The sequence below is a fragment of the Tiliqua scincoides genome, chromosome 1 (genome assembly GCF_035046505.1).
Source record: "Tiliqua scincoides isolate rTilSci1 chromosome 1, rTilSci1.hap2, whole genome shotgun sequence".
In the NCBI taxonomy this organism is placed as follows: Eukaryota; Metazoa; Chordata; class Lepidosauria; order Squamata; family Scincidae; genus Tiliqua; species Tiliqua scincoides.
This window is the reverse complement of record NC_089821.1, coordinates 41919195-41942394: the sequence shown is the minus strand read 5'-3', so window position 1 is coordinate 41942394 and position 23200 is coordinate 41919195. Positions and strand designations below refer to the sequence as shown.

The 23200-nt window shown below is 39.9% G+C and overlaps 1 protein-coding gene across 1 annotated transcript in view; it reads left to right on the top strand.

The window, feature by feature from the left end:
* The window catches only part of DCDC1 (doublecortin domain containing 1), a 337894-nt gene that overhangs the window by 169041 nt on the left and 145653 nt on the right, over positions 1-23200 (top strand). Inside the window, exons 11-13 of the mRNA XM_066636033.1 lie at positions 4919-5089; positions 14590-14691; positions 18362-18528. Of these exons, the coding sequence (XP_066492130.1) occupies positions 4919-5089; positions 14590-14691; positions 18362-18528 (440 nt within the window). The remainder of the gene's footprint in view (positions 1-4918; positions 5090-14589; positions 14692-18361; positions 18529-23200) is intronic.

The following is a 23200-nucleotide window of genomic DNA, read 5'->3' as shown; positions in this document are numbered from 1 at the left end:
AAGAATTTTATCAGGGCTTTTTTTTTTTGGCTTTAGCAGCATATGGAAGTAGAGAGGGGAAAAACCATTCTAATGTGAAGCTTCAAGAATATAGAAGTGTAATATTGTGGGTTTTGGTCACTTGCAGATTGACCTTTGGTGCTATCTTGTTTGCAAAGGAAGAAAGGCTTAGGAAAGATATTTGAAGAATAGTCTTTGTTGAGAAAAAGCATGTTTGATGTGACTGGAGAAACATTCCAAGCATTGCTAACAAATAATCACTGACGTTCCTTTCTTTGGGAACAAAGCAACTCCAAGTCCACATACAAACTTCCTCTGAAGTAATGAGGCTGAATAAACAGGCTAAACTAATAAGCTGTAACCATTTTTTTAAAATATATGCGCTGGTATATGCAAAGAGAATAATTACACAGTGTCAAACAATGTTCACTTATTGAGAAAGAATAGTTTTACAGCAAATCGCTAACAAAGTGTGCTTAAAGACGTTAAACAAAATGTGGTTTTAAAAAATGTTTTAATCCTAAAGTAAAGGTGGCATGAATTCTAACATATAGGTTGGTATAAGCACACAACTAAATGAGCTGTCTCATTTAATGCTAATGTTACGTGTTGGGAGGGTTAGGACAGACAAAAGAAAATATTTCTTTACTCAGCGTGTGGTCGGTCTGTGGAACTTCTTGCTGCAGGATGTGGTGATGGCATCTGGCCTGGATGCCTTTAAAAGGGAATTGGACAAGTTTCTGGAGAAAAAATCCATTATGGGTTACAAGCCATGATGTGTATGCACAACCTCCTGATTTTTGAAATGGGCTATGTCAGAAGGCCAGATGCAAGGGAGGGCACCAGGATGAGGTCTCTTGCTATCTGGTGTGCTCCCTGGGGCATTTGGTGGGCCGCTGTGAGATACAGGAAACTGGACTAGATGGGCCTATGGCCTGATCCAGTGGGCTTTTCTTATGTTCTTATTTTCTTATCTTACAACATAAACATTTTGGCATTTGTCTGTTTGTCTGACATTGCCTGCAGTCTTTCTTCGGTTTTGGAAACAGAAGAGAAAATAAAAAGCAATTATTAGTTCCTGTATTTGATGTGCTTCCTTTTGTTTGCTTGCTTTTATTTTTGTAATAAGTTGTTAATGATAAATGCAGCAGTGCCTCAGGTCTGAAATGCCAAGAACTTACAATGGCATTCATACTGTTACTTCCTGTCCAGGCATTTTGCTGTAGATGCCACTCCTCCCATCAACCTCCACAGAACATGAAACTTGGAAAGAGAAGGAATTAGTTATTTGACTAAAAATTGGCTGCTTTTATTAGTGGAAAGAACGGGCTTGATCTCATTTGGTGTTTGGCATGCTGGTCTGAAATGCCTTCATTGGCACTGTTTCTCCACTTCATCCAGTACCAGATATTCATGAACTGAGCTACATTGTTGGGCCTCTTGAGGGGAAAAAACTGCAGCCCCTCTCTAGGGACCCAATCCCATCCAGTTTTTCAGTGTTAGTGCAACTGTGCCAGTGGGGTGTGCACTGCATCTTTGTGGTGTAGGGGCAGTCACTGGGGCCTTCTCAAGGTATGGGAACATATGTTACCTTACCACAGGACTGGTAACAGGGCTTAAATGTTTCAGGGCCCAATCATGTTCATTGTGCGCCATTTCACTGCAGGCACGCACTGTTGTAAACATGTCATAAAGCACGTTTGTGGGCTGGAGCACCAGTGCTAGCTGACCAGCAGAGCTCTGCCGCTTGGCAGTCACACGGACTGCCAGGCAGCGTAGAGGTTGGTGGGAGGAGGCATTCTGGGGAGGTGGAGGAAGGGCGGGGAGGAGGTGTGCCAGGGGAGGGAGTGGCGAAGGAGGGAAGCAGGATCCTGAGCTTCCATGTTGGGCTGTCCACCCAACATGGAGGCTCTGAATTATTTGCCAACCCTTGAGTCATCATAGAATTGAGTAGCCCCATTATGGGTCTACTTGCTTTACCTGGGAGAAAGGGATAAAAGTGCCCTTCTCCTGAGGCAGTAGCAACTGCCTGGGACACGCTGGATGCAGTAGCAGCCGTTTTCAGTGCTGCTGCAGCTCTGTGCACTGGGCAGTTCAGAACTGGGCTGTCATTCCCTGCATCACTGAGACAGTTTATAGGGAAAGAGACTAGCTAATCTGAACCTGCTGCTTCACAATGCAATCCCTCAGAAGAGTCAGGTGAACTGATGCAACAGACTCTGATGGGCCCTCAATAATCTTTCTTTCTTTCTTTCTTTCTTTCTTTCTTTCTTTCTTTCTTTCTTTCTTTCTTTCTTTCTTTCTTTCTTTCTTTCTTTCTTTCTTTCTTTTATTCATTTAATAGTGCTTTTTCCTTGCTCAAGGTGTTGTAGAGCATTAGAATGAAAAGATACAGTGATAAAAACATGTAAATAAAACCAACAGAAACAATTAAAAATGATTACAGGAGCAATTTCAAAGATGTAAAAACAGCAGGTTTTTACTGCTTTACTGCTGCTGGTTTCCTCTCCTTCATTCAATAATCTACTGTCAAGATCATTCATCTTTCTTGTCACTTCATCCATGACATCCCTCTCCTTAAATACTATCAGTATTTTTCAGTCTTCTCCCAGATCCAGAAGAAGTTTCTCATCTATACCTTAAAAGTCCTCCTATCCCATTACACTCCTGCTCATGTCCTTCATTCCAGAGGCAGTCCTGGGCTTTTCCCCACCTGTGGCCACCTCTGTCTTTGCCACCCCCGACCTGAATGTAATTGCAGTGTCCTTATCATCACTGCAGTCACTTCCGTAAGGCTGCCTCCTCCATTCATCCCTTTGAGTAAAAAGGGGAAGGAAGGAGGCAGCCCAGGCTCCATTGAAGTGTTTTGGCACTGCTGGAAGCAGCACTCGCCTCTGTCCTGGGCACTGCTTCCCACAGCATCAAAACCTTCCAATGGAGCCTTTCACACTGCTTAGAAGAGGCGCAAAAGTCTCCATCGAAGCCAGCAACGGCGTGCGTCTTCTCCAAAATCAGAGTAGGCACACGCTGCTTCCCACCACTCTGAGGGTTGCCCCTCTCTCTTCCCCTTTCTTTAAAGGTGAGGAGAGAGGGGCAGCCCTCAACTGCGATCAGGAACCTGCTCCCTCGAAGACTCACTCCAGATCCCCTGCATGTTGCCTCCACTCTTACTTCCTTCAGGTTCCTTCTTAAGCTTATATTTGCCATGAAGCTTTGACACCACACCTTAATCCTCTTTTGTACACATAATTGAAACAATTGCATATTCTTCCTCTGCTTACCCTTCCTTCCATTTCTCTTCCGCTTTTGCTTCTTGGTTGGTTGTGGGTGTCACTTAACATTCATGACACTGAGCTATAAATCAGAACTTTCCTAGTTCAAATCCTACTTCTGCTATAAACTCACTCAGCTCTCCAGCTGCAGTATGAAGACAATTAAAACTTAACTTACAGGGTTGTTTTAAATATGTCAACATAATAATAATAATAATAATAATAATAATAATAATAATAATAATAATAATAATAATAATAATAATAATAATACATGTATTTATATACCGTCTTTCTTGGTCATCAGATTTCTCCTCAGACTTTATTCAAGGCGGTTTACATGGGCAGGCTGTTCTAAATCCCCATAGGGATTTTTACAATCAAAGAAAGGTTCTATCTTTCAAGAACCACAACATTTCAGATGCATCTTTTTGATCTGGTATCATATTCTGGCCTCCCGTTTCCTCCCACATAAGCTGACAAGCAGCTCCTTCATCTCTCACATGAAGAGTAGCCAAGACGCTTCTTCGCTCACACCAAGGCACAGGTGGAATAACTCGGCTCAGCTTGTCAGCTGCTTCAAGGTCTAACCATTCACGGTGCCGGTGGCCTTGAACTGACGACCTGCAGATGTTATCTTCAGGCAAATGGAGGCTCTACCCTCTAGACCAGACCTCCTGCCCAATGCAACATAAGCATTTTTTCACACTCAGTGCAGGGAATGGGGCAGGCTGAGGGCAGGCCAGGGAGGAGATGAGGGAGGGTAGATTGGGCCCAGGAGGGGGGCAGTTTCAGCAGTGGTGGCACATACCAAATCTCTTCCTGGGCTTGATCCACCTGCACTGATCAACTCAGATTCATTCATTCATTCATTCATTCATTCATTCATTTATTCATTCATTTATTTATTTATTTATTAGTATAATTTATATCCTGCCTTTCCACTCCAGAAAGGAGCACTCAAGGCAGCACTCAAGATTTGTGCTAGCAATATCACTGGAACTTGCACCAGCAATATGGGCTGGCAATGTCTCAGTTTGTCTGCCACTCTAGTTATTCATCCCACATCACCATTCAGGTTCTAATACCTATTATACCAATAGAGCACTTTGAGCTCTTCTGAAATTCTCTCTCTTTCCCTTTCTGAAGGATTTGTTTTCCTGTTCCTGTATTAGTTGCCCCTTTTAAAATTGTTGGCTTTCTTGCAGATGGCTCGGAATCATCATATATACAGCAATTGAAAATGTTAGCATTTATTTGTGAGCTATATATCCATAGTCTGTCACTGGTTAAGTGCATTTTAAAGAATTCATTAGTAATTGAAAGTGTTTGCTTAGGTAATGAGCTATACCTTAACTGAAAATAATTTAATGCATCTTCACATGCTACTTTTCTACTTTAAAAAAGTAGAGAGATGTTGATTTGCTTCCTTTTGCCTGCTCACTTCTGAATGGAATATTTGTCTGCATTTTTCTTTCCACAATAGTTGGATAGATGCTTAGATAGAGAGACACTGATATTCTATACTTTCTGTCAGACTTTACACTGAAATGTCATCTCTTTCCTCAGGTTAGTAATGAAAATTCTAATAGGTGTGACATCAACAATTGCCTCTTGCTAACAGCTCTCATAATTTAACCCTTCAGGAGAACAAGTTGATTGATGAATTGCAGGCAGCTATCAAAAACTACAAAGGTCATCTCTCTGAACTTGCCCCTCAGTTACAGGCTGAACAAGAGCAATGTGCTGCTTATGTTTACCAACATATTAAAGAACTTCCTGCAAACCCAGCTCTCTCACAAAGTCTCCAGCTAAAGGTAAGTGTTGTTTTTAATGGCTTTGGCAATTCCCCATCAGCATGTTTGAACAAGAAAAGTTCAGGAATATCTCACATATTCTCATTAAATTTAGAATTTTAATTTGAGTTGTCTTATGATAAGGATTTGTTAATTTGCTTCAAGCATTCCAAGTTTTTATCCATAGTAATCCAAATTAATAGAATGTTAATAAAACAAAACAAATCCTTAAACCTCTTAAATATAGTAGGCAAGGATCCCTTACACATTGCCTCTTGCATTCATCAACTTATTATTGAGTGCAAAAGCAAACATCATCAGTTATGAATAGCACATATTTGTATAGGTTGTCCTTAACAGGCTGATTTGCGCATGTATTTTCATTTATACAACAGTCCTTTACACTATACATTCACTTGTTAAGAAAAGCTATAGAGAGTAAGCAGCAGTTATTAAGTGTCTAAATTTGCATGGTGGATAGAAATCAATTCTTCATGGCTTTTTTTTGTTAGTGGCAGGGGTAAGGACTACTTACTATTTTCATGATTTTCTAGGTTGCTCTAATTTTGTCTAATCAAATCCCCACCACCTAAAGGCAGCTAGACCCAGTTATAACTGTGCAAAGGTGTATGTTTAAGACTTACTTTCTAGCTGTGAGGTTCTAAACATTTATGCTGGGAAATGTGGTACTACAATAAACGTACAAATGGTCTGTCCTCAGCCTCAGCCAAATAGAATCTGAATCGCCTTCTAAGTGTGTTTGATGGACACTGTATAAAAATAATGGGAATGTCATTCAGTTAAACAATTTTAGTTTAAACAGATTAATTAGGTCTCAATTCGATCCAATTTTCCAGTACCACTGCAGCCTTAATGCAGCCCCAAGGTAAGGGAACAAATGTTCCCATACCTTAAGGAGGCCTCTGTGACTGCCCCCCATCACCACAGGTTGCAGTGCATGCCCCATTGGCACAGTTGCACCAGCACTGGAAAATTGGATGGGATTGGGCCCTTAGATATAAATGAATAACAAAACTTCAGTATAGACTTCTTTTTGAGATGTTGAACTATGAAAGAAGCTACAAATTAATAAATATTACTACTTATTGTTGCAAGCAGACGTTTTTTAATATCTTAATTTTTACTTCCTATTACAGTAACACATCATGGGGTCCCTTCCCACCTTTTTTCCTTACAACAACCCTGTGAGGTAGGGTGGACTGAGAAATGATAATTTCCCCAAGGTCACCCAGGAAGCTTCACAGTTGAGCAGGGATTTGAACTTGAATCTTTCAATCCAACACCAGAACCAATACACCATCAAGGCTCTCTAACTCCATATCTTGGTATCCTAACTCCCCTTTCTGTGAATGGAAGCCACGTCACACTCAGGAAAGTTTTTGAGTATCTCTACTTTAGCTTGTACCCCTTCGTTCCCTACTCAGTTCTTTTCTAAAAGGTCATTCTGGGTTAGATTGGGTGGGGTGCAGAGGGTTGCTATTCTGAGCAGGGGCAGAAAAGTTTGCTTGGGCAAGATTCCTTTTACGCACACTTCTTAGGATACTATGTCAGTGGTTTTCAACCTTTTTAGAGGCCCTAGAGGCTGCTGCTTGATTTAGAAACGCCAAGGGTGTGTGGCTATGTCCTTGCACCAGCCTTGTTTGGGATTTTCTTTGCTGTCCTGCTGAAGCACGCCTTTGGAAGTGCAGCAGAAGGCATCTGTCTTCGAACCAGATCAAATGGAAAGCTCTTCAGCCTCTCCAGACTGAGAGCAAAGTCCCACTGAAATGTGTGCGTGACTTTCTCTTTGCTGATGATGCAGCTGTCACCACCCACTCAGCCAAAGACCTTCAGCAGCTCATGAATCATTTTAGCCTGCCAAGACTTTGGACTGACAATCAGCCTGAAGAAAACACAGGTCATGGGTCAGGATGTGGATCCACCCTCTGCATTGCAGTCTCTGCGCATGAACTGGAGGTTGTCCATGACTTTGTGTATCTTGGCTCAATGATCTCCGACACTCGAGCTAAACAAACACGTTGGTAAAGCAGCCACCATGTTTTCCAAACTTACAAAGACAGTATGGTTCAACAAGAAGATATAAGGATATAAGGATATCTGCAAGAGGGATCTGAAGGCCTTAGGAATGTACCTCAACAGATGGGAATCCTTGGCTTCTGAGCATTCTACTTGGAGGCAGGCTGTGCAGCATGACCTTTCCCAGTTTGAAGAGACACTTGCCCAGCAGACCGAGGCAAAGAGGCAAGGAAAGAAAGCCTGTAGCCAGGGAGACAGACCAGGGACAGACTACATCTGCTCTCAGTATGGAAGGGATTGTCACTCCTGAATTGGCCTTTTTAGCCACACTAGATGCTGTTTTAGAACTACCATTCAGAGTGTGAGACCATAGTCTTCTGAGACTGAAGGATGCCAACAACAACAGGTGTAACTAGAAAGTGTATTCCCAATACCAATTCAAGTTTATCCAGGAACTATTTAACCTTTTTAAAATATAAGTTTGTAAATTAAAAGAAAAGACAAAACATCCTGATGCAGACTGACCATGCTTCATACCTTCCAGGAGACATGAAATGTTGAAATGCCCATGAGAAGAGAACCAGAATATGAGGGTGGGCAGAGGGAGGAAATTGGCCTGTTTGAACCAGTTGGACACAAGGGTTGGGGTAATGTTTTGTTGCATGCCCCCCTGACTATTTTATTACTCAGTTACAGCCTGTTCTTTTTCAAAATAATCTTGTATTTTTTATTATAAACAGCTTGGGCATTTATGTAGATCAAAAGAAACATTAAGAAATAGATAAGCCAGACTCTACATAACTGGCTTTATTTTTCATGTTATCATTTTAACTTGCTCTCAGCTGAAAAATAAATATTGCTATATTACTTTCTTCCTTAGATTACTTACAAAAGGAAAACTATAACACATATTACAACAATATTGTCAAGATGTCAATCTCAGTGTGAGACTAATCAAACATCCCCTGTTGGTGCTTGTTGTTTCTTGAATCTATTTCCCATTTCCCCTTTCTATGGTTTCCATAGTTCTGTAGTTTTGCTTTTACTCTTTAGCCAATACTCAGACAAGCTTCCTAGGTGGTCCGGGTAACTGTTTTAACCAACATTGTGCTGTATTGGAAACACTCTCACTTTGCTTAGACACACTCCTAAGACACTAAAAATGAACAGTGGAATTATCTTACAGTATTCTTTTCAGGATAGTTTCTTCACATCTGACTAACTCTTATATAACTATTTATATTATGTGCTATGGTTTTCACTGAACTTATTGATGCATTTTATTTTAAAATTAAGGCAAAGTTTTGATATTAATAACTATAGTTTCTTCATACGTGTTAGTGAGGCACTGTAGATGGATACAGTTTATATCTAAGTTCTGATTTGTGCAGTTTGTCTGGAATATATCATTAAATTTACCTTTTTGCTGACTTTCCTTTGAATCTATTATATGTTGACTCAAGTAATATGTCCAGATATGGAAGATCAGGAAGATACCACAAGCTTGTGCACTCCTCTCATTCTCTATTTCCTATTTGTCTGTGACATCAGAATCAGGCATTTAATTGAATCATTGATTTGGGGAAAATCCTGGTTAGCACTAACCATAGTTAACTTAATTCAGATCTCACAGCAAAGTTTGATAGGCAAACCAGAAAAGGGAGTAGAGAATTAGTGTGCCAGGGAAGGGAGTGTGAACTGACAGCACGCCCCCCATCCTTCAAACCATGTTTTGAAGGATCACTAAAGTGATATCTGAAGCAAGTCATTCTGTCATAAAGTATTCTGTTTGTGCCCCCCCCAAACACTAAACCTGTAATTAGTGTTCCATGCATGTACTGATATCTCATAATTTCCTATAGTTAGCAGGTTAGCTGCCTTGAATATTACCAAGTTTGGGAGGGGAGAAGGAACAAAATGTTCTAGATTGCAAATGAAGTTTTAGGTAAATATGTTTTATCTAATCATCCTTTATCCCTAATTATGAAGGCTGGTAATATAGGATAGACATGTTTAAGATAAAACTTTGGAAAGTGAAGGGTAGCCATGCTTATTTGCTGTACATTGCCTGTCATGCTACTTGTCATTAATTAGCATCAAATAACATGACTCTAGAATCCTCGGTATTTAGTTTTGAGCCCTATTGATTTCATTGAGCTTTATCTGAAATTACTGTTTGTTATTTTATTTACTAGCAAAAGGGAGCTCCTTTAATAAAATGCAGTATGCAGTTGTTCTGACCATGGATGAGAGCTGCTAATTGCTGTGTAGAGGTCTAGGCATAAATGCAAAGCTCATACAATGCATGCATGTTTAATGTTATGGTGCCTTATATTTTTAAGATAGTATAAGAGTTTTACAAAAGAGAGAGCAAATCGTCGGTTCAGCTTGAGTACTTTCAGCCTCCTCTATTTTGTGTTATTATGTCTCTCTTCGCTTCTCTGCACTTGGGTGGGAAATTGTTTTGGCTGTAATATAGGAAATAGGTACTGCTCAGTGGCTCTTAGTATAACACCTACTGTGAGGTTTAACAGAACTTTTAACAGTTTGTTTAGTAGTGGTGGAAGAACTAATGTGGCCCTTGTGTGTTGTCACTGATTTTTCTCAGGTTGGCAGCTGGCACTAAAAACACGCTCGTCTACAGAGATGCTTTGTTCCACTGTGTCTTAGCATCTTCTGGCACTGTAGAAATACTGAAAGTACTATCAGTTGTGTCTGGCTTGTAATTCCAACTCTGAAAAAAAGTCTGTGATAATGGACTGGAGGTGCCTAACGAAAGCATGGTCTCAGATATTAGATGTTGGATATTGTTTCTGTTAACGGATACAATGTATTCCTGTGTGTTGTGCTTCAGAAAAGTCCTTAGTTTTGCCCCTGAGATGAACATCATTCTAGCTCTGTTTGTACTGTCAGTAACTTAGCTAGAGGGGGTGCAAAGCACTAAGTTTTGCTGGCGCCTGAACACGCCTTGCAAGGGGCCTCTCCCCCTTCCCCTAGAGCCATTCCCAGTGGTGAGAGCAAAATGATGGCATATGCCTACGTCTTGCTTTCACCACCAGAAATGGCTCTAAAGGGGGGGAGGGGCCCCTTACACAGCGTGTTGAGGCACATGCAAAATTTAGTGCTTTCCACCTCTTCTAGCTATGCTACTGCATACTGCCATATGCATATTACAATGTTTTATCTCAGTGGTTCCCAAACAGTGGGTCCATGGCCCACCAGTGGTTCCTGACCCAACTTTTCATGGGTGTAGTGAAATTGTGTATGTCTCCTTTTGCTCCTTTTGCAGGAAAGTAGAGAAGGGAGGAGTTCACTTTAAATGAAGATGAAAGGAAGGAATTAGCACTATCAAATGAGGAAGTGGTTCAGGCTTCAGCTGGGAGATAAATACTGGGGATGTAGCACTTTTTTACTGTTTTGGGTAGTGAGTGCAAAGGAGTTAGGAAGAGTGGTGAGTTAAGGTATGAAAGAGCTCACCAGGTAGAGCATAGGCTTTTAGTGGTGGCACAGCTTGCCTTTTATCAATCATTTTAGACTTTATGTGGTTATGTTGAATGGGGAGTTAAATTTGAGGGATTATATAACCAGTGAGTGTTTATTGGGGGGAGGTGATTAGGGTTTTATTCTGTAACAGAAGCTTGTCCTGTTGACTTGGTTGCAACAATTGGGAGGTTGAAGTATTTTTTCTCTGCTTCCTTTTTGTAATATTAAATTCTTATTTACCCTTTCCTTGTCTGGATTACTAGGTGATAACCCTTTTAGATTTTTTGAAATATTGAAGAGCTGCCCAGTGAGCCTTTCTGGTAGATGTGGGGAAGCCTGGGCTGGTGGCAGCGGAGAATTCTGTTCCATCACACTCAACCATGACAGTGGGTCATGAAACTTAGACTTGACTACGACTAAAGTAGACAATTCGATTAGACTATGTGCAACCATCTAATCTAATGAGAGCCAGGGTGGTGTAGTGGTTTGGGAGGTGGACTCAGGCCTGGAAGATCCAGGTTCAAATCCCTCCTCAGCCATGAAGCTTCCTGGGCGACCTTGGGCCAGTCACTTTCTTTCAACATCACCTACCTCACAGGGTTGTTATGAGAAAAAGGGAGGGGAGCAGCTGTGTACACCACCCTGAGCTCTTTGGAGGAAGGGTGGTATAAAAATGTGACAAATAAATAAATGGGGGCCCAATCCTATCCAGTTTTCCAGTACCAGTGTAGCCGTGCCAATGGGGCATGCGCTGCATCCTGTGGTGGGGAGGCAGTCACAGAGGCCTCCTCAAGATAAAGGAATGTTTGTTCCCTTACCTCGGAGCCCCATTGTGGCTGCACCTGTGCTGGAAAGTTGCATAGGATTGAGTTCTATATCTGCTACTGGGGGGGGGGGGAGCACTATGGGCAAATAGCCTTTATAGCCACATGCCCATTTAGTAATTTAAAAGATTACCACATGGTGAGTTTCTTCCTTAAACCGGGCACTGTAATTCTTATTTACCCTTCCCTTGTCTGGATTACTAGGTGATAACCCTTTCAGGCATATAGCACTTTTCAAGTTGCCTCCCAGCAACCAGAACACTTTTAAAAAAACTTGAAGTAGGTCAACAGGATGCAATGTTAGCACTTCCTGTTGACCTGTTTTGAGTTTTTTCAAGCATTCCTGCAGCCAGAACACTTGAAAAAACTTGAAGGAGGCCAACAGGAACTGCCAGCAGGTAGCTTGAAAAGTAGGCTTACAATGCTCAGTTTAAGGAAGAAACTCACAGAGCAATAAACTTTTAAATTACTGAATGGGTGCATGGGGGGGTCACACAGGGGGTTCCTCATATCTGCAGTTTCCAATATCTGCTGGGTGGACAGGAATGCAACCCCCATGTATACTGGGGCACCCCTGTACAAATTGTGTCCCATATAGCCAGAGGATGTACCACATTCCAACTGAGTAGATTCAGGTAGTAGGAATTATTCAGCTTACTTTTCTGTACATAACACAGACTTCCAAGTAAATATACAAACATTACTGTCTAATTTTTTGTCCTTGTTTGACTGCATACACATCACGATGTTGCCATTTGAGGGCTATAGAAAATAACTTTTATAGATCCTCCCCTGCCTGTCTGCTTAGAATCAATTCTTGCCACAGGTTATTAGACAAGTGGTTATTGATAAGCCTGATAAAATGTGTACTGTTTCCTTTTCAGTCACTAGCACAAAACTCTGCACAGAAATGGGTAACTGCTAGGGGTACAGTGTTTAGTTAAGTAGTACAAGGGAGAGCCTATTGCTCAATAACTGAGCATGTGCTTTCCAAGCATAAAGTTTCAGATTCTGTCTCTGGTGTCTGACTGATCTTACCTACAGTGCTTTTTAAAACACACATAACATGTGCATATGAAGGGGAAACAATTATGAGCAAAGACCACAGGAAGGAAAATGGGGGCAAGGATGAATTGGTGCACAAGATTTATTTCAATGCCCCAAAACCAAAACAGTGGCACAGCTGGGGTCTGACTATAATGGCTCACTTTTACTTAGAAAGGATGGAGAGAAGGGAGGGGAGAGGAGAGGAATTCCTCAGAAAGAGAAGGGGCAGAAAAGCTAGAAAGGAAATTACCAAACCTGGGTACCATCATGGTGCCTCAGATGGAGGACAGCTCTGTCCTTTGGGGAGACATCAGTTAACCATGTTTTCCAGTTTTAAAGTGCCGTATGATGTGGCTTTTACTGTATACATAAAAACCTGCAGACAGCAGGTGTCATTCTTAAAAGAAATATTCCCCTTTCCCACTCACAGGACAGAATACCTCTTTCACACTGGTACTGGTGATGTGTATGCAGCTCCAAAGTAGCAACTTCTTAAAGAAGGTATTTCTTTGCGTTTCAGAGAGACAGGAGAATGCCTGATCTAAGATGCCACCTGGTGCCTTTTGGCACTGTATGATAATGCAAAGTCAAACAGAAGAGTCTTCTTTAAATTATCAGTGAGAGGGCTGGCTCCTGAATTGTCCAAGATTTCTGAAGAGTATTTCTTGTTTCAGCCTTTCCCACTGTCTTTGACTGAGATGCCTACTGTTCTGCCTCCAGAATCCCTCCCCCTCTGCGGTACTCTGGAGAATATTGGGAGAGGGTGTGGCTGCAAGCCTAACTGCACTTTCCTGGGCGTAAGTCCCACTGAACTCAATAGGACTTACTTCTGAGTAGACTTGCCTAGGATTGTGCCCTATGTGTTTTAGTAATGTGGCCCGCTGGGAATGGCAATGTTAGCAGCAAATGGATGTGCCTTATATGCAATGCAGCCCACAGAAATCTCTCAAGAAAGCAACAGGAAGGGTGTCCTAAGAATTGTGTTGGCAAGGAAGTTTTCTACAAATGAGACCTCAGTATATCTGAGATCCACATTCAGAAAGACACCTAAATTGAAAAGCACTATAGTCCAGTTTTTATTTGGTTTGTAATGGCTTGTTAAATATTTCTTTAGATTGTGATTCCTTTTGCGATGGTGAACCATTTTTTCAAAAAATTTTCAAAATTTTTTTCAAAAAATTATTTTTTTTCAAAAAATTATTGTAGTAGAAAGGGATAGGGTAACATAATGGTAATGGAAGAAGAAATGTTCAAAGTTTTTTTTTTACAGATGTTACAAATGCTGGATGTGTCTGTCTTCCATGACCACTGCAAATGTCTATCCTGTAATCCAGCTTGGGTCATACTCATACCAGCATTGCCAGGTTCACCTGAGTGATAGCTGTGGTAATGCATTATTTCAATTCCATTAAATCTTGGGGCACAGGTGGCACAAAACACTTTGTCTTTAACCTAGCTCCAGAGGAAATCAAGCACAAAAGTGTTGTTATATCACAAAAGTAACAGTGGTAATGGGCTTGGTTTTCGCATACTCTGAAATACAGTAAGGCTTCTCTGTGCCTGATGCCATCCAGACTTATGGGAACTCCCCTACCGGCCAAGGATGCACTGATCCCCTGGTGCATACAAAACTTGGAGACTTACTTTTTCTGTCACCATATGCTGTTTCCATATTCCTTACTGTTACAGTGTTATGGCTCGCCAAAATCCCAGAAATCATTATGACTCACAGCCCAATCCTATGCTGTGGGCTGCTACTCAGAAGTAGCACTACTTCTATTCAGAAGTAAGTCCCATTAGAGTCAATGGGACTTACTCCCAGGAAAGTGTGGACAGGATGGGGCTGTTACTCTCTATTTCCATGTATTTGTATGGTCTAAAATTCAAATTATAACATTTTTTAAATTGAACATTTTTATTAATGAAATGGTATTAATTTTTATATAAGTGCAACCAAATTGAATGGCATTTCAAGTGATCATACTGATAGGGCACTTTGTAATAAGAACTGTGGGTGTCCTAGTACCTCTTCATTTTCCATGCTGAACTGTTCTGAATAGTGGATGCCATGATCTCATGCCTGTAATATATATTGCATTGCACTTACTTCAATTATTGTTTGTTTTTAAGGTGTATGAAAATGGCAAAGACTCTGGAGAGATTCTTGTTTATATCAACAAAAAAGAGATAGAAAGCAATTGTGGGAATCAACAGAGTACAATGCTGGAAAAAGTAAGTTAATCAAAATTATTTTAATATATCGCATTAAGTAGTATCTGGGGAAGCTTAATTTTGTGCTTTAAGACTTAAAGAGGTGGTTCAAGAGACTAACAGCCTGATCCTATTCGAATGCTGCACTAATGTTGCACCAGTACCAATGCAACATCTGTCATTTCCTAAGCCTGTCCAGGCAACACCATGTTGCAGAAATGAGGCAGAAATGCAGCATCAATACATTGCTGCATGGGATTCCCTCCCCTCCCTTGCTTACCTGTGTGGAGTGCAGTGTCATTGCTTCCCCTGCTAGGTGGTGAGGTAGAGCAGTGGGTCTCAAACTTTTTAGCACCGGACAGACTTCTACCCCAGCAGGGCTTCAGTTCACTAGCATATGTTGAGATTAACTGGCTTTTCTAGAGTATAGGATTGGGCCATAAACTACGTTAATAACTATTGTGCAGAGATACTTTCGTGACATTGTTTTAGGAAAAGTTCATCAAATGGCTCTTCAAATTTCTACTCACGTTCTTGCCATTTTGTGGCATTCTTGCTATAATTTACATGTTTCTTAAGGATTTTTCTTCATTATAGTCACTGTTAAAATGAGCCTCTAGGTCAGTCTTAATCTTATCTTAATCTTTAGTGCCCAATCTTATTGGGTTGCCCTGCTGGCGGAACTAGTGTTCTGCCAGCACTAGCTGCTGTAAGGCAGCCATAAAGCATGATCAGGTAGCACGTGCTGCGAGACTGGTGGGAAGGTCAGAGTTTCCCCACACATATCATTGCCACAGTGCCTACCCAGTGGAGCAGGTAAGCCAGCACAAGAGGTGAGAGAGTTAGTGGAAGGTTGAACAGTATGGGGAGGGAGCAAAACTGGATGGGGCAGAATGGGGACAGGAAGGCTGTACAAAGGGGTGGATCTGGCAGTGATGGTGCATCCTGTCCTTATCTGCACCCTCTGCACCCCCCTTCTCCCAATGGACTTGCACCAGCAAAATTGTTGTCACAGGTCCAAAGAGTCCCATTGCGGGATGGGAGGCTTTGCAGGGGAATGGGTATTTAAATGTCCTTAAGCCTCCTACTCCATGCTGGATACATGCATGTACCTTTTCAGCACGGCTGCACAGGCGAGGGGGGGAGGAGGATAGGATTGGATCATGTGTCACTACAGTATGCTATAAAGCAGCAGTTCCCAAACTATGGGTCCAGGACCCACTGGTAGGTCATGACCCAATTTTTGTTGGGTCACAAAACTGACAGGCAGATTAGACTCAAAAACTGCTACTGGGGCAGGGGGAAGTACTGCTACCCAGTCACCATTATAGCCACATCCCTTGGCATAAATCAGGCAGCAGCCGCCAGGGCCTCTAAAAAGTTTGGGAACCACTGCTATAATGGGTAGTGTTTCATTTGAACATGGACATTCTACATCCAAATGCCTACTCAGCAATGAAACATGCTGGATGACTTGACCTGTCACACTGTCTCAGCCCAACCTACCTCACAGGTTTATTGTGAAGATAAAATGGCTTGGGTCACCCATGTATCTTCCCTGAGTTTATTCAAAGAAAGGTTGAATAAAAATGTAATAAATGAGTAAAATAAATTAGACCAGTCACAATAATACTTATCATTTGCTTAGTGCATGTCAATGTTCAAAGTAATCCTCAGAAGGTAAGTTAGAGTGCAATCCTAACCAACTTTCCAGCACTGGCATAGCTGTGCCAGTGGGGCATATACTGCATCCTGCAGTTGGGGAGCAGTCATGGAGGCTCCTCAAGGTAAGGCAATGTTTGTTCCCTTCCCTTGGAGTTGCACTGCCCTTATGTTGGTGCTGGAAAGTGGGTTAGGCTTGTGCCCTTAGGCTAGTTAGTATTAAAATCTCCATATTGCAGAAGGGGAGTTGAGTGTGAGAATCGTGGTTTGCCTGTGATGATTCACTGGGTTCATGGCTAAAATGAGATTTGACTGGAGCAACATCCCAGCTCTCACTTGTAGCCACCATACTCCACTAGCCAAATGCCCTGATATTTTCTGTTTATTGATCATGTGTGTGCTTCCATGGGAGTAAATCAGGAGCATTTGACATACCCGACATACAATGATATGATTACTACTAGTAGTATGCCAAGGGAGATAATCAGAGATAATGTTAGCAGACATTCTCAAAGGGGTTAATACCAGATATGGAGTAACACCAATGGTAATTTGTTATGTATACTGTGATGTTTTCTTTTATGTGCTGAGCATTTCTGGTCATTGAAATACTTTCTCTTGAACTGAAGTACTTAGAAATGCTAGTAATATCTACTGCAGTGCTTGATTGTATTTATGCTCTCAATAATACTGGGGATGCACCACTGGTTTTACGAATACTGTCACAATAAGGTAATGCAGTGTATCTCAAAATGTGGGTCATGACCCACTAGGTGGGTTGTGAGCCAATTTCAGGTAGGTCCCCATTCATTTCTATGTGTTTTATTTTTAATATATTACACTTGATGGAGTTTGGTATATATGACTGCATTTGACTGGTATATGACTGCATTTGGTATATGGTATATGACATGGTATATGACTGCATTTGGGAAAATGTTACAGATCTGTACTTTTAACAGGCTACTATATATTTGCTGTTAACAATGATAGTAAATGAGACTTACTCCTCGGTAAGTGTGCGTAGGATTGAAGCCTAGGATTGTTAAAAAATTTCCTGCTTGATGATGTCACTTCATCACTTGATGATGTCATGACTTCTGGTGGGTCCTGACAGATTCTCATTCTAAAAAGTGGGTCCCGGTGCTAAACACTTGAGAATCACTGAGGTAATGTATACGAAGCCTCTGGATGTGTTAAGATGCAGACGCTGGCAATGAAAAATAAAGTATGATCTGGTCTGTTGGAAAGAACTTTCTGTAGTCAGAGACGAATGACAAATAGGAAGAGTTTGTGGAATGATTAGAGCCATCATTATGATATAGTGAAATAGCAAATGGACCACAGATTGTGGAATGTGGTAGCATTGGTCTGCAAAAGGGAATGAATTTTTTTAAAACTATTACTACTGTAGTACCTCATAAAATTAGGTTGGATTGTGAATTATACTGCAGAACATATACCGCTATATGTCACTGAATTAAACTGATTAGCCCTGCTTTCTCTGAGAGTATGGTAAGAGGTGTGAATAGTTTCTGCCATGCCTCAATATATATATTTACAGTGCTGAAATTGTTAAATGAGTCTTGCATTATTGTTGTTCAGCTATTGATCACCCGTGGTTTGGCAGGAGGGTGAAGTAGAGCATAGTCCCTATCAAGTCTCAACAAGCTCAGTAAAAACACTAACAAAATGTAACTCCAAATGTGGACCAGGAAAACATAACCTTTTTCAAGAGAGCTGTTACAGTATGTAGAAGCCAACTGCTTATTCTGTACAACTGTCACATCTGCTTTCAGTCTGTGTGCCAAAGGGTCAGAGCTCAACCATAATCCTGTTGCACCCCCTGCTGGTTAAAAGCCTGTGCTCATTTTGTTACTTTACACTGAGATAAACATTGCAGTCATTTCACACTTCTTTTAACATTCTATATGAATTTAATTATCGTTTGTTTGGACATCACTGGTTATGGAGTACAAACAATTTATTACAGATGTTCTCATTTTATATTTATCTTTTCTATTGCCAGGTACTGCACTCGATTCACCAAAGGCTACAACATTCAGCGGATTTCAAACCATCAGGCCTCAGTCATTTTCCTACTCGACTTTTTGACGAGACTGGACAAGAGATTAAAAACCCACTTTTATTGCAGAATGAGCAAAAAATTTGGGTTTCGTATGGGGAAGATTACAGGTAGGAAAAACGTGTTCAGCTTTCTGACTGTCAGCAATCTTTGTGTTGTCAAACTGCTGTAAAGGAAAGTTTGAAAACCTCTGAGTAAATTCCCTTTTATTTTTATTGTGAATTCCAACAAAATTTCAGAGGTCTTGTCTGAGGCAGCATTGTTTGTGGAATATGACATCTCTGTCTCTGACTTTCTGTCTTAATGCCTTGTCATAGTTCTTGATGTCTGCCTGTCAGCACAGCAAGAGGGATTTTTTCATGTCTGAATAGTCACCTTAATGATAGCAGATGGAAACACCACAGGGGGTCCAAGCCCATCACACTGTCATTGTCACAGACTGCCCTGACCTGTTTCCACTCCTCTATTTTTTTTGTCCCTTTTTAAAGGAGAAATGGATGGTAATTGAAAAGGATCTTAAGCAAGATTTATGAAGCTGTAGACAACATGATTCTCTATTATCGCTCTATGTTTTCAGAAATAAAGTCTTAACCTTTTAAGCACCAGCAATGGTAGAATGAAAAATAAATTGGTAAAAACCTGTAAAGTCTGACCAACTAAAGTTAAAAATGGAAGCCATATAGGCTGCATATAGGTTCATTTATTTGTACCATTTCACATGTGGATATTTTTTAACAAGTATTCCATACAGTTATTTCCAGAGAAAAGTGAGTGTGCTTTATAGTTACTCCAGTGTTTGCCTGATTGAGTTGTTGAGAATTATTGCAGGATGAATATTTCTATCTGAAGAATTCTGCATGGAAATAAGCAGAAATTCTACCTAATACATTAGGGTATGGAATAAGTGTTTTGAAAAAATACATCTGAGTTTATTTACTTAGCTGCAAATCAGGGAAGCTCTTACTCTTTTTATACTATAGCTGCAATGTGTGCGCACCTTTTCCACTTCTAGAACTGGATTGATTTAACATTGTGAGCAGAAAATAGGAGGAATCTTATGTAATACGAGGAATTATGTAATTAACAAGAATAAAAATATTTATAGAGACCAGTATAATTGTTTCGTTATTTATTTTAATCTTTATAATCACTAATATTCTAAACCTGAAGGACCTTTTTTATGACATGATTTTTTTAAAATAAAAATGTTATGAAATATACAATGTATTTAAATTATTTGTGTCTTCTTAATCCTGCTGGTCTAAGAGGAGGGTTGTTTCAGAAGTGAATAGTGGTAAAAGAAAAACTGATTGTCAATAACACAGATTAATATTGTGTACAAATTTTGTTCCATCTTTCACCATGTTTCATAATAAAAATCTTAACAATTTATCCTAAATACTGTTGCTATGGAACTTGTTTTCATGCACAGCTTTTAGTTTATATGTTTTAAGAACCTCTTGTGTTTGTATGGTTTTTGTGTTGTTTTATACTGGCATCCTTTGCAGCAAAAGAATTGTGTTTTGATGAGGCTCTACTTGCATACCTTGAGTCAGTGATCATACACAAAATGGTAGCAGTTATCCCAGAACATATCTTCCATTATTATTTTAGAAGTACTTAGGCTAATCAAGACACTGTCATGTTTTCAAATGTAGCCTTGTCTACATTGATCAGTTACAATGTCTGTATGAGTGTGCAAGAGAAATAAGTACGTTCCAATTTTTAACATTATTCTGTTGCATTTAAATGAAGTAAAATGTATACATATTTTCTGTTGTCTTTTTCCTATTCTGATTTTATCTCCAGATCAATAGCACTGATTTTTTACTATAATATTGATAACACAATATGAAGTTTTAAGAAGTTATTACTGTGCCAGGTAAAAGATCAAGATCCAAAATATCAGCTCTTTTTGAAGAAACTTTCCAAATAAAATATCATTTGCTTACTATAGAAAAATCATAGTGTGTTGGCATTTAACTGTTTAGATGGTATTTTCTAAGTTTTATACATTCGAACAATTTTGGATCATTATATCATTTAGTAAGCCTTAGCATAGTTCATTGCCTCATTTATTTATTGGTGGCAAGCAATTGAATCTTTGTGGGTAAAATACTTGATAACTTTAGGGTGCTTTAGGATACTTTAGGGTAGCTAGGTTTGGCATAGTCATAACATAAATATTTGAGAACAATAAGCTTAAGGGTACAGTCCTATATGCACTTTTGAGAGTAAGTCCCATTGAATATAGTGTGACTATCTTCTGAGTAAAAATGTATAATATTGCACTGGAATCCAAAATAAGAACAGAATGTTGTCTGTAGGCCAGTATTCTCCTGAGTTGCAGTTGAACTGGCAGTGTACAGTAGGCTCTTTTCACTGAAATAAACTTGAAAGTGCTACCTTGAAGTTACTTATCAAATTTGATCTTCTGCTACAGGATTTAATTAGGTTTTCTGATTTATTGAAATTTTACAGTATGAAAGAACATTGACAGAAGAATCTCTCTCTCTCTCTCTCTCTCTCTCTCTCTCTCTCTCTCTCTCTCTCTCTCTCTCTCTCTCTCTCTCTCTCTGTAAGAAGACATATCTCATAACTGTACACAAAGTGCTGTCACATACCAAGTATTATTTTCGCTCAAGCTCTAGTCCTTAAAAACAACATTTTAAGAAAAAGGTGTTTTTTTAATTGAAGGGGTAATTAAAGTATTAGTATTTTAATTTTTTAATAATTCTAACTACTATGGCATCATACTAAAATCTACTTTTTCATTATGTAACTTTAGTAAAAGGGTTGCTTCACAGTTATTTTTTCTAAAAATTTCCTTTCTACAGAAAATGTCATGTGTGTTCTAACTCTAATTTCTGGAGTAAAGCAGCTTGCCTTTACTACTATTGTTAATTTACTATCACTTTGTTACAAAGATTCAAACTGATTTGTTCTATTTTTTTTTTTCCACCAATGGAAATGCTTCTGGAATGATTTCCAGAAATATCCATTGAAAGCATTTACTAAAATATGAAGCATGTTATTTTTCAGGAGGATATATGCCATTTCTTATGGATCTTGTCTCAAAAATCCTGGGGGTTTTCAGGTGCACAAATTATGTTGCATGCTCTGCAGAAAACATTCAAAAAGATCCATTAAAATGTAGTATTGACTACAATATAATGCAAGTTTACCTGGGAGTAAATCCTACTGAACACAGAGAGACTTGTATCTAAATAAACATGGATAAATTAGCACTCTAATATACCTTTTATATTTATTTGGGATTATTTTAATCCATTGTCCCCCATTTTTATATTTGCTTTAAAATTATTGCAGCCTGACCCACTACCAGACTTTGATGTGAAATGAACTAGATAGTTAAATGAAAGATAATACATTTCACAGTAGAAATAAAAGACAGAAGGAAATACTCTAATGAAGAAATTTAAAGTTGATTGTGTTTCTTTATGAGGCATGGGGGAATGGTTGCGGAAGGTGTCATGATAAGCTCTTGCACTTTAAAATTTATGACCACATCACTGCTCCCCAGACCTTCAGGAGTCAGAATAATGCACACAGCTCATTTAGGAGCAAGCATCCTCTGCCCTTTAACTCTCTCCAGGTAGCATCTGTCCTTTCCCCTAGCAATATACTTTTCCTACTGGATACACAGTGTACCTTCAGGAATCTTTAGACAGATTGGGGGGGGGGGGCATGAAGCAGACACACAAAGGCACCACAGTTGCATCCCAGGGAACCAGAATTGTAGTAGCCTGGCTAGAATGCTCCATGCCGCTCCACCTTTTAATAAGAGAACTATTTTACTTGGTGAATTCAGATACGATGGTTTTTCAGATGATGCCCAGGCAAGCCAGTCTAGAGTACAGTCCAAACCTCTTTTCCCTAAGTCAAATGACTGTTTACCACCTTAGCTTATGCTATCTCTTGGGGCCAAACTAGACATGATTAGAGGCAGACCAAATTTTAAACCAAGATCTGCTGAAATCATGTAAAAAAATGTAAGATAGTATGTTTGCATTTTAGCCCAAAAGGATAATGCATATTATTATTATTAACAGTATTTATATACCGCTTTTCAACAAGTTCATTAAGCGGTTTACAGAAAAAATCAAATAACTAATGGCTCCCTGTCCCGAAAGGGCTCACAATCTAAAAAGATGCAAAACCAGCAGACAGCCACTAGAAAAGACATTGCTGGGGGGGGGGGGGTGAGATGCGCCAGTTACTCTTCCCCTGCTAAATAAAAGAGGAGCACCCACTTGAAAATGTGCCTCTTAACCAGTTAGCAGGGGTGACCAGTTAGTGCATAGGGAAGTGAGCATGCCAGATTCCAGTCTTTCCAGAAGTTTTCTTTTGGGAGGAGGCACTCTGCACATGCTTAAAGATATTCAAGCCTAGGCACAAGAATGTTTGTAGACAAAAGTCATCCAAAACCTACTGGGTCTAGGAGTAAAGTTCACCATTGAAATTATTGCATTTGCTTGAAAAGATGGAGACTTCATGTGATCTGGTATGGTGCTCTCTAAAGGTTCTGAAAGAAACTAAATTCTAGAGTCTTCTAGAAGATTGAAAATCTTCTGTTTTATTTGTACTGTTGAGTTCTAAGTTCTTCCATTTATGATGAAATTCATTTATTAAGATGTTCTGTTTGCCCAAGGAAGGAAAGGCAGTTTTCACCAATTTGCCCTTTTCTCTGCAGTTCCCTGAACTCCCCCCCCCCCCCAAAAAAAATCTGCTCCTGAGAGCCCCCAACCCCAGGAACAGATT